Raw genomic sequence first — 12,033 nt, 5'->3', positions numbered from 1 at the left:
GTTAGAAATGTGTATTTGTGACCAGAAAATTTATTAATACTATAATAACAACTTAAGTTTAAAATATTAAGAAAGATATTTGCTCTGGCTAAGATAAATACCAAAGACAGATTTACTTTCCTGCCTAAGACAATTGATAATGGGTAAAATATATGTGACAGTGGTTTTCCAGACATCAGGCGAAGAGCAACGGCAGTCCTTGAAAAATGGAAAACTAGTGTAGGAGCCATATGACTTCTTCCTATTACTGTGTAGAAGGAGTCTTGTCGGGAGGGGAAACCCAGGCAGAGCCGTGGGGCACATGGTTAAGGAGACAGACAGAGCTGTTAGCTACAGCCAGCTGGGGAGAGTCCTGGAGAAGAGAGCTACACAGAATGATCCCTGGAGCCTGTGGAGGGACTGATCCTTTGAGTCTTTAGCTCCTATGGAAGTGTGGGTGCCTGTGAGGACACGGCTTCCGGCTGGGGTAGGATCACCTGGAAGGATTAGGAGGAACACTTGCTGGAGTTCACACCTGTTCACCCAGCCACGGTGGACAGGTGTCCTTCTTGGGCCTTGGCTGGGGTGTACAGAAGGCTTTGTCCTCATGGTGGGGCTGACTTAGCCCTGAACTAAGATGATATTCTGGTCCTGCCTGATAAAGCTTATAGGCAAAACCTGAGATCGTACTCTTTCATAGTAACATAATTGTTTCCCAGAACAAAGCTCAAGAGTGTTATATAGGAATTCAGTAGTATATAGTGCCCAACGAGGTAGAAGTTACAGGATCCAGCATTCAGCCAAAACTTTTCAGGAGTGAAATAAGCAGGAAAATAAAATTCTTTGGGGTCAGTTGAAACTGACTCAGAAATTGCACAGATGGTAAAGTTTGTACAAAACCATGAAAACAGTTCCTTTATTTTATGTACTCGAGAAGCTAGAAGAAAAAGATGGAATGTGTTACGTAGAGGACAAGACATTCAAAAGAGCTATGTTGGAGGCCCAAGGGTGGCTTAGTGGGTTAAGCTTCTACCTTTGGCTCAGGTCATGATCCCTGAGTCCTGGGATTGAGCCCCGCATCGGGCTCTCAGTGGGGAGCCTAGTCCCCCCCCCCCGCCCCCCCGCCTGCCTCTCTGCCTACTTGTGATCTCTCTCTCTGTCAAATAAAAAAATAAAATCTTAGGGAAAAAAAAGCTACGTTGAATCAAGCTGAGAGTGCCTACAGATTTCTTGCTGGAAACCATATGCACCAGCAGTCAGTGGGGCATCGTTTGTAAAAGTTGTGGAGGGAGAACACTGTTCAACTGCATAGCCAGTCAGTCTGTCTCTCAGAGGTGAAGTAAAGACTTTGTCACGTATGCAAAAGCTGAAACAGTTTATGTCCAGTAGGCAGCCGCTCTAAGAACTAGTAGAGAAAGTGTTTCTGGTAGAAGGAAAGTTAAGATCAGAGAGGAAGCTGGACCCACACAGAGGACTGAAGAGCTGGGAAGTGGTGACCGTACCATGTGACTGGAAGACTTGCCCCCTCGTTTTTCATCTCTTCAAAAGTTAATGGATTGCTTGCAGCAAAAATAATCGTGGATTTTGGGGCTTTATGACAGGCGGAAGCAGAATGTGGGACAACACTAGCATGAAGGCTGTTTCATAGCTCGTGGTTGGCCGAATAGTGCCCCTGCCCCCAGAGATGGCAGGTCCTAATCCCTGAATCCTGTGTAAATGTACCTCAAAGGGAAAGGGTCTTCCTGGGTGTGATTAAGTTAAGGGTTGTGAGATGGAGAGATTATCTTGAGTTGTCCTGGGGCACCCTAGATGTAGCCACATGTATCCTTAGGAGAGGGAGGCAGAGGGAGGTCTCTCTCTCTCTCTCTCTCACACACACACACACGCACATGTGTGCACATATGGCAACATGAAGATGGAGATCAGGCCATAGACTGAGGGGTGCCAGCCACTGTCATACTGGAAGAGGCAAGGAGCCTGTCTCCATTGGAGTTTCTGGAGGGAAGTACCTTGATGTTTGGCCCAGTGATACTGATTTTGGCCTTCTGGCCTCCAGAACTGTGAGAAGGCTGACACCTGTGGTTTTCAGCCACCCAGTTTCTTTCTTTCTTTCTTTTTTTAAAGATTTTATTTATTTGACGGCAGATCACAAATAGGCAGAGAAGCAGGCAGAGAGAGAGGAGGAAACAGGCTCCCTGCTGAACAGAGGCCCCTGGGATCGATCCCAGGACCCTGGGATCATGACCTGAGCCAAAGGCATAGTCTTTAACCTACTGAGCCACCCAGGCGCCCCTTCAGCCACCCAGTTTAGAAGCTGGTTACAGCAGCCCCAGAGCCCAGTACTGTTGTTCGTTTCTTATGCTGTATGTGAGGTGGTATAATACCATTAAGGCAGATTGGGGTAAATTAAAGATATAGACTATAAACAGGGCAACAGTTGAAAGCGCAACTAAGAGTTATAGCTAATGAACCAGAAAAGGAGATAAAAGGGGTTCCTAAAAATACCCCACAGGAAAGCAGAAATAGGGGAAAGGCAAATAAAGAGCACCTGGGGTAAGAAGGAAAGAAATAGTATGATGGTAGATTTAAATCTGCTTACGTCAATAATGACATTAAACAGAGAGACAAGTTTTTTCAGATCTGAGACCTCGCATATTCCGCCTACAGTAAACCCATTTTAAGTATAAAGGCGCAAATAGCTTAAAAGTTAAAGAAGGTGGCTGACCACGCTAGCACTGATCAGAATGAAGCCGGGGTGCTTGTGTTAACATCAGACGGGGGATTTCTAAGTAAAAGCTAGTACCAGAAATAGGATGGTCACTTTTATAATGATCAAGGTGTCTGGTTCATCAAGGAAGCATAACAATCCTAAATGTTTATGTAGCTAAGGACAGAGCCTCAAAAATACATGAAGTAAAACCTGATTGAATTGTAAGGAGAAACAGCCACAATTAGAGACTGATTTCAATAGCCTCTCTCAAACATTCTTAGAGCAGCAGACATAAAATCTGGGTCTGGAAGACTTGAACAACACTACCCACCCATGTGGCCTGGTTGGTATTTACAGGCACTCCAGCCAGAGCGGCAGAAGACACGTTCTTCTCAAGTGCTCATAGCACACTTGCCAAGAGAGACCCTCTGGGCCATACAACAAGTCTCTAAATGGAAAAGGATTCATACACGAGTATGCTGTCTGACCTCGATGCCATTACAGTGGAATCTGTTCCAGAAAGATAGTCTGGGACACAAGGAGCTCATTTCCTCATGACCCATGGATCACAGAGGAAGTCAAAGGGGAAATCTGAAAGCATTCTGAATTGACCAAAAATAAAAGCAGAGGTTTTTGAAAGTTGCGGTATGCTGCTGCAGCATGTCTGAGGGAGGGTTGCAGCATTTGATGCCTGTCGTTTCGAAAAAAAGGAAAGGTCTCAAAGCAGTGACCTCAGCTTCCATGTCAGGAAACGTGATGAACAAGCGCAGATGAAACCCCAATTTAGCAGAAGAATGGACAGAGAGCAGAAGTCAGTAAAGTAGAAAACAGAGAAGTCTGTAGAAGCTCAATAAAGCCAGAAGTGAGTTCTTTGAGAATGTCTGTAAGATTCATCAGACTGACTGACCAGGCAAGGAGTGAAGTAACACATTACCAGTGTCCAGAGTGAGGGCGATGAGCTTAATATGGGTTCTGTAGATATTGACAGAATTATAAGGGAGCATTAGGAACAACTTTATGCAACTGTTGGACAATTTAGATGAAATAGACAGGTTTCATGACAGACACATTTCTAAAGCTCTCTCAAGAAGAAATCTGTAACCTCATTAGCCCAGTGTCTGTTTTATTAATAAAATTTAAAAATCAGTATTCAGTCTGATTATTGGAGAACTTTTATGCATGGTTCGAAATGGTATCTGAACTTGCTTTTTTCTTTTTTTTTTTTTTAAAGATTTTATTTTCATTTGACAGACAGAGATCAGAAGTAGGCAGAGAGAGAGAGAGGAGGAAGCAGGCTCCCCGCGGAGCGGACAGCCCAATGCGGGGCTCGATCCCAGGACCCTGGGATCATGACATGAGCCGAAGGCAGAGGCCCCAACCCACTGAGCCACCCAGGCGCCCCGCTTTTTTCTTTTAATTGAGATATGATTGACCCATGACAGTGTGAGTTTGCGGTTGACAGCATGTTGGTTTGATGCTTGGATGTACCACAGTGTGAGGCCACAGTAGTCTTAGCTGACACCTGTGTCGAGTCACAGGATTGCTGTTTCTTTTCTGTATTGACAACAGGTAAGATCTGATCTCTTAGCAACTTTGAAGTTCATAATCCAGTGTTATTGATTATAGTCACTATGTTGTACATTGGATCTTCAGAATTTATTTGTTACTTGCAAGTGAACCTACTTCTAACTGTGGGTTTTATAAAGTCTAAACACAGATAACATACCACTGATGAAAATTTTGTGTTTGAATTGAGATGTGCTGTAAAAAAGATTATGTCTATCAATAATTTCTTCATATTGATTTCATATTGAAATAGTCATATTTTGGATATGTTGGATTAAATGAAATATATTATTATATTTATTATTTTTAAGAATTTGTTTATTTGTTAGAGAGTGAGCACAAGCAGGGGGAGCAGCAGGCAGAGGGAGAAGCAGGCTTCTGTTGAGCAAGGAGCCCAACATGGGTCTTGATCCCAGGACCCCGGGATCGTGACCTGAGCAGAAGGTGATGCTCAGCTGATGGAGCCCCCTAGGCACCCCTAAATGAAATTTGTTACTAAAACTAATTTTACCTGTTTCTTTTTATTTTTGATGTATCCATTAGAAAGCACAAAGTCAGACCTGTAACTCATGCTATGCTTCTGTAGCTAAGCACTTCTTTGGGCAGCATTTGAATGCTGTGCCCACCTCTGGGAGGCCTTGTGGATCACAGCTGTGGTCTGCCTGGGTGAGGTCTGACATGCTGCTGGGTGGCGTGTTTTGTGTCTTGCTTGTATTTGTCGATCATTGCTAAGGTGGTCCTTTGGATTCTCTTAGGCTTGTGTTTCTTCTGACTGTTGGTAGTAATTAGGACATGGTGGGAAGGGAGCATTGACCCCCATTTCAGAGTATTCCAGGCTGAGATGGTAAAACAGCAGTTGGATTTTGAGGATTCAGAAATAACAGCATTATACAGGGGCCGTATTACTGGCTTTCAGTTCTCCATGGTGCTGTAAAATCAGTTTCTCGAATGTGGCCCGTCAGCCTGTCTCTGTCTTGGCTGTGTTCAGCCGCGTGGATCGTGACAGCCCAGACCAACTCTCTCAGACATTTCAAAATCACTTGCAAGCATTGCATAGTCTCTAGTCTTCTCAGGACTGAGCTAGAGGAGCAAAACCACAGCCTGGCCGTGGTCTCTTATAGTCTACGGTGCAATATGGCTTTGCTTCAGGACACATCGAAAGCATGATTTAAAAGGCATAAAACAGTTATTTTGGTGTACTGTGTTGAGGATTCCAAGCATATTGTAAGAGTAAAAGTAACCTGTTGGCAGAGAGCAGGGGGCTATCTGGGAGTGAAGCAGTGTCTTTTTTGCCTCTTTTTTTTTTAAATTGAGTTTTATTATGTATAAAACAGTTCTTTTTTAAGGGTTTTTAACAAAACCCTTAAAAAATGAAATTTGTATTGCAAATACAATTTCTTTTTTTAAATAAACTTTTACATTTTAGGATGGCTTTAGATTTACGGAACAATTGTGAAGAGAGTATAGAGAGTTCCCCTGTACCCCACATTCAGTTACCCTAGTTATTAGCATCTTACATTACTATGGCATATTTTTCACAATTAATAAATCAGTATTAATACAGTTATTGACCTTCATTTTTTCATAATGTTACTTTTCTTCTAGAATCCCATATAAGATACCAGATGCCTCATTGCATTTCGGTGTCATGTCTTTGTAGGTTCCTCTGGGCTGTGACAGTCTCTCTCTCTCCTTTTTTTTACATAGAAATTCTCCAGAATTTCAGAAACTTCTGGGCATCGCTATGGAACTTTTCCTGCTGTGCAGTGATGATGCAGAGTCGGATGTCCGGATGGTGGCTGATGAGTGCCTCAACAGAGTCATCAAAGTAAGCCCATGAGCTGCGCTCTCTAGACCGGACTTGTGGATGGGGGAGTAGCTGTTAAAGTACCTTCCTCTGTCTTGAGTGCCATGGTCCCTCTGGATGTTTGTGCTTGTTTCACCTGGCGTGTGCTTTGGCGGAGCTCGTATCTGCCTGTGTGCTTGCTACCCCTGCTCTGTCTGTATCGTGCATAGGTCACGGGGGCACTGCTGGGGATTGCTGGGTGTTCTTGAGGAATATGTCACTAAGGCACCAACTTTTGTTTGGGCAGAGCCTAGAGCAGCCACTAGGCCCTGGGAGGGGCAGGGGACGGGTTAATGGACTCCCATTTGTAGTTTCTGTATGGTGTGTCTGGACTCTCTTCCTTTGTCTGCTTTCCCGGCCCCTGCAGAGACCTCCTCAGGAGACAAGACTCCCATAAGACGCTCGCTGGGGCTGGTGTGATGGGGCTGGGGGGAAGGAGTTCCCAGAGCAGGATGGCAGAGCCAGAAAGCCAAAGTGCTTGGGCCACAGGCGAGCTAGGGAGTGGAGAGGAAACACCGTTTTCTTCCTCTGCTGCTTCCTGAGGCTGACTTTGGGGCCAGGACCACCAGAGCTTTAAGCTCCTGTTTACTACTGTGCTTGAAGATAAAATCCTTCTTCCACAGTTCTTAATGTATTGGAAAACTATCCTTGTTTTTCCTCATTCTGCCCTTTTCCTACTTTGTGTCCCCATGTCATCCTGGTCACCTTCTAGGCCACCTTTGTCATTGATGGGGACTTTGTCATTGTGTGTGCAGACTCATAGCGCCCCTGTTGTCGGGACGCCGGCGTTGGGGTTAGCACTGTACATCTCCCCAGAATTGTTTTTTCCTTGTTTCTTTCTCTGCAGGGATTCTTGCTTATTGGACCTTTGTAATTTTCTTATTTTTCCCCTGCGGCTTCCACTTCCAACCCTGAAATTTAGATAAGTCTTAGAGAAGAGCCTGCATCTCTTCATTTCCCTTGCAGGCTCTTTTCTTAGTAATCCTCATATGGCCAGATAAACCAAGGACTACAAGCTAACGTAGATTAGTGACTATTTCCCTTCTCGTTAGGATCTCAAGAAACAAAACGGTTCTTTGGAGTCCTTCTCAGGCCTTTCTCTGGAGAGTGGTTATGTTTTACATTGGCCAAGTGGTTACCCTTCCTTTCTCCTTCACGGGCCCTGCCTTCCTCAGCAAGAGGATCACTCCCCCTTCCTGCTCAATTAGATTGAGGCCCTCTGCCAGGCAGATAGGTCATACACGAATTTTGGAGTCAAGGAGACCTGTGTTTGAATCTTGCCTCTGTCCCCTACTCACTGAACAACTTTGGGAAATGTATTGATTTTGTGAGTCTCAGTTTCCTTCCCTGCAAAGGGAGTCGGAGTGCGGTGCTATACGTGAGTGTGTGTGAGGATCAAAAGCGGTGTGTTTAGTGCCATCCTGGCCACTCAGTGGTCCTCCAAGTGGTGAGAAGGACTCTTATTAATAATGAGTCTTTTTTTTTTTTAAATGAAATTCAAAAAAATTTACATTTCGCATTTATTTATTTATTAAAAGATTTTATTTATTTATTTGACAGACAGAGATCACAAGTAGGCAGAGAGGCAGGCAGAGAGAGAGGAGGAAGCAGGCTCCCTGCTCAGCAGAGTGCCCAATGCGGGGCTCGATCCCAGGACGCCGAGATCATGACCTGAGCCGAAGGCAGAGGCTTTAACCCACTGAGCCACCCAGGTGCCCCTACATTTTTTATTTATAAATAGATTTACTTATTTCTTAGAGAACATCATGAGCAGGGGGAGAGGGAGAGGGAGAAGCAGACTTCCCACTGAGTGTAGAACCCAATGGAGGGCTCTATCCCAGGACATTGAGATCATGACCTGAGCCGAAGGTCGATGCTTAACTGATTGAGTCACCCAGGCGCCCCAATAATGAGATTCTTACATTCTCACCCAAAGAGATTACAGGGTGTGGAAGAACAGCAGCTGCACTCCCTCTTCTGTTACACAGACTCCTTGGTCTCCTGTCATCCAGAGGTCCTTCCCCCCACCAGCATGTTACTTGGCTAGCCACACTTTCTGGGCTCTTCTCACCTCAGCCTCCCTGCCCAGGTAGCTGGGCAGGGAGCTCCAAGGTGGGAGCAGCCTTAGGGAGGCCCTCCTCCATCTGTAGGTAGCTTCCTGCTCTTCTACTTTTGCTGGTATTCCCTGCTTTTGCTGGCACCCCACCGTCACCAGCATTTTACGGCCAGCGGCCCTGTCCTTCCTTTCCATGCCTGTGACCGGTTAGTGATACTCACATGCGTGTGGGGTCCCATAGCATATTTACAGATGGTCTTTTTCAGTCATGTTTTCTTCTCTCCAGGCCTCAATGTCCTTGCTTACTTTATTTATTCCTACTGGCAGGACCAGACTGGTTTTTTTCTGATGTTTTAGTTCTTGAACTTGTTGCTTAGACTTAGAATATCTAAAGAGGGCACCATGCCTTGCTTCATGACAAGAGAGGGATTCAGGAGGGCAGAGGGAATAATATGACCCCAGACTGCTCTGATGTTGGCCTTTGGACATGTAGGCTTTGTTCTGCTTTCCAAGCCTTTCTTCTTCAGTGATGCATTTCCAAGAACTGCTGGACTGAATAGTTTGGCGTATGTATGGTGGTTGTCAGCTGTGACTCTGGGTCATAACTTAAGGCCAGAGTTGTCATTCTGGCCATCTCCTGTCCTATTTCCCCTATGTTAGGCCTCCCAGTTCAGAGATTCCTTTGCTCAGTTGTCAGGGAGGGGCAGGAACACAGACGTCACCTGGGAGTCAGGTCCTTGACTTTTGTCTTCTATTGTGTGTTGTTACATGCTTCTGATGAGACCAGACTCATGGCCCAAGCCAAGGGGACATGTTGCTTTTCATTAATATAGGACAATGCAGTGGGGATCTGATTCAGCCTGGTAGTGTGCTCCTGCTCAGGTGGGGAAGCACATTCAAACAGAAATCACTCAGTACATGGCACTGAACTCTAAAGTTCTGAGAGACATTGACAAGTCATCATGGCACTCTGGAGACTGAGATGTCTTCTGTTTGGGAGCCAGAGAAGGTTTCTTGGAGGTGGTGGCTAGTAGGTGAGTGAGGAGATTAGAGATCCCCTTAACTCCCGAAGCCCCCTGTCTCGCGGGGGCTCCAGGAGGCCTCTGCAGGCTCACAGAGGAGAGTGGCTCTAGTGTGTGCCCTAGGGGAATGGGAGGCATTGAGGGTCGGTTCAGGGGGGCTTGGCCTTTATTTGGTAAATAGGAGCTCTCAGAGATTAAAAAAAAATTATTTATTTATTTATTTATTTGAGAGAGAGAGAGAGAGAGAAAATGAGAAAGAGAGAGAGCATGAGTGGAAAGAGGTCAGTAGGAGAAGCAGACTCCCTGCCTAGCAGGGTGCCAGATGTAGGATTTGATCCCAGGACTCTGGAATCATGACCTGAGCTGAAGGCAGTCACTTAGCCAACTGAGCCACCCAGGTGCCCACTCTCAAAAGATTTTGACGTGGTCAGTGGAGTGCTTTATTTAGGAAGAGTAACGTGGTGATGGAGTGTGGCCTGCCTTAGAGTAGAGAAAGACCTACGTACTGAGAATCCATGTGCGTACTGAGAATCCATGTGGGAGTAGTCCTGTCCTGGGAGAGTAAGGTGGATGGTGGCTGTGGGAGGGGGAGCAAGGAGGCAGAGGTGGGCTGTCAGGGGCTCCACCTGGCAGCTGAGTGGGTGTGTCTGCTTTGGTAAGGAAGGGATTTGGGGGCAGGGTGGGGGGTATCGGATTGCTATCATGCAGTGACTGGGAACCCTGATTCTTTGCTCTTAATCGGGGTTTGAGGTTTAGTTTTCTCTTGTTATAAAGAAAGTTTGAGATTGGTTTCTAAAACAAATTGAAATAAAACTTGGGTATGGCTTCTGGTTTTATTTGCAGAGTAGCATCTTTAATATATGTTTGTTTCGATGTGCTTGCTTAAGGATTTAGTACAAACTGAAATTGAAGAGTTAGGATTTACACATTTCTGAGACACTGTTATAATTCAGAAGCTCCCAAAGGTGACTCTGCTTTTGGTTTTCAAATTTACTGAACCCATATGAGTTTTACTACAAGCAGCTCAGGTTGTAGATAGGATATGCTCTCTATCACATGGAACAAGCTTGGTTTGCAGCTCGGTTCTGTCTTTCCTCTCTTCTTGGCAGACAGGCCATCATTGGCAGTACCATTTCAGAGGAGAGAGGGTTCCTGCGGGCGAGACTGGGGGCCAGGAATCTCTCTTCTCCCTTCCTTACATCTTGAGAAACCCTCTCGAACACGGGGTCTGCCACTAGTGGTGGTAGCCCTTGGCTATTCTTGCTGGGTTGAAGTTCGCCTGGTGGCCTTCAGTTTTGGTTGGGCCCAGAGGTGAGCAGGGATGGGGGCACATTCTGAGGAGCACGGGGTTCCTTACTGGTTGCAAGCTCTGAACCACAGGCCTGGGAGCACCCGTGCATCGAGGGAGGACCTTCAGAAAGGATGGTGTCCCTGCCCGCCAGAGCGAGGGGCTCTGGTCTTCCATGTGTGCTCATTGCCCTCCTGGCGCCACAGACTCCAGGCCATTGTTGATATTGGGTTGTCCGGAAGTGTGCACTTCAGTGAAGAAGGCAAACCTTTCAGATGTTTTCTCCTCTCCTTGAATGTTAAGATTTAATATAAGAGCATTAGAATGAATTTGGGCCATCTACCGCTGGATTTCAGTATTATGTCGTATTTCATTGTACATCAAGTTAAATTCTTTCCTTTCTGTTTTTTTGTTCAAGTGGGTGACCTGTGTCTGGTTTATTCAGTGGTTGCCTGTATGTATGTGCTTCTTTCTCAACAAGCAGTTTCTTAGCTTAGCTTGCTAAATTTAGTTGCTAAAATTCCACTTTGCCCCCAGGTTGAAATTTTAGTTGCCTTTTCGTTTTCTGCCGGGCTGGCGGAGTGAATCTTCTCAGTCCTGGTGCTCTGTTGCAGGCCCTGATGGACTCCAGTCTGCCGAGGCTGCAGTTAGAGCTGTATAAGGAAATCAAAAAGGTAGGCTTTGATGTTCTCTTACTGAGCCAATAGTGCTGCTTCCTTGGATTGAGCAGCATGTGTAAAATCTTGTCTTATTTACTAAGTGGGAATGTTAGACGGAAATGCTTCTGGTAAAGTACACTTCACCGCTTTATTTTCCTTCACAAGGTTCCTCTTCACTGTTTATGAGATGGGAGGGGAATTAAGTTTTCCGTCTTTGTAATTGACGCCCCGAGACTGTGACGCTTCTGTAACTGCGGCAGTTACAGTTTACGTGGCTTTGTGTCTAAACATAGAAATAAGCAATCACGTAAATGCTCTTGTTCCTATGAAGTCCTTTCGGAGTAGCGTCCGTGACTCTTAAGCGTGACTCACCACTCTCATCCCTCTCAGAATGGTGCTCCCCGGAGCCTTCGCGCTGCCCTGTGGAGGTTTGCTGAGCTGGCACACCTGGTCCGGCCTCAGAAGTGCAGGTAAGTTGTGCGCTCTGGAATATTCTTACTGTCTGCTGAGGGGGGCGGTCCAACGCCTGTGGCTTCCTTCCCTCTTGGCTTCGGCGTCACTGGCTCAGAGGACTTCCCCAAGTTCTAATATCCTCCGCCTCTGCCCTCCCAAGTGGCAACCCATGTTTCTTAGCTTGTCTTCCTTTCGTAGCACTTCTCACTCTCAGAAATACTCAGGGACACTATCAGTGTGCTTGTTTATTTTCTGCCAGCCCCCCTCCCCAAGAGACAGAGGTGTGTGCCCCAGGACAGCAGGGGTCTCCCCTGTCTGTCCTCTGATGCAGCCCAGCCCTGAGAGCCGTTTTGGCACGTGCTGTTTGCTGACAAGATGTTGTCGATGGTTGAGAACCAGTCTCCCCATTGCTTATAGAATGATATGCCTGTGTCTCTCACATGAGTTAAAACTA

The 12,033-nt window shown here is 46.0% G+C and overlaps 1 protein-coding gene across 2 annotated transcripts in view; it reads left to right on the top strand.

Annotated features, from left to right (window-relative positions):
* HTT (huntingtin) overlaps window positions 1–12,033 on the top strand; it is a 141,512-nt gene that overhangs the window by 17,320 nt on the left and 112,159 nt on the right. For both annotated transcript variants that reach the window (XM_082727054.1, XM_082727055.1), the window contains exons 3-5: window positions 5,963–6,083; window positions 11,082–11,141; window positions 11,517–11,596. In XM_082727054.1, the coding sequence (XP_082583180.1) occupies window positions 5,963–6,083; window positions 11,082–11,141; window positions 11,517–11,596 (261 nt within the window). The remainder of the gene's footprint in view (window positions 1–5,962; window positions 6,084–11,081; window positions 11,142–11,516; window positions 11,597–12,033) is intronic.

The sequence above is a fragment of the Mustela nivalis genome (genome assembly GCF_964662115.1).
Source record: "Mustela nivalis genome assembly, chromosome: 4".
NCBI classification, from domain to species: domain Eukaryota; kingdom Metazoa; phylum Chordata; class Mammalia; order Carnivora; family Mustelidae; genus Mustela; species Mustela nivalis.
This window is presented reverse-complemented; position numbering and strand designations above follow the sequence as displayed.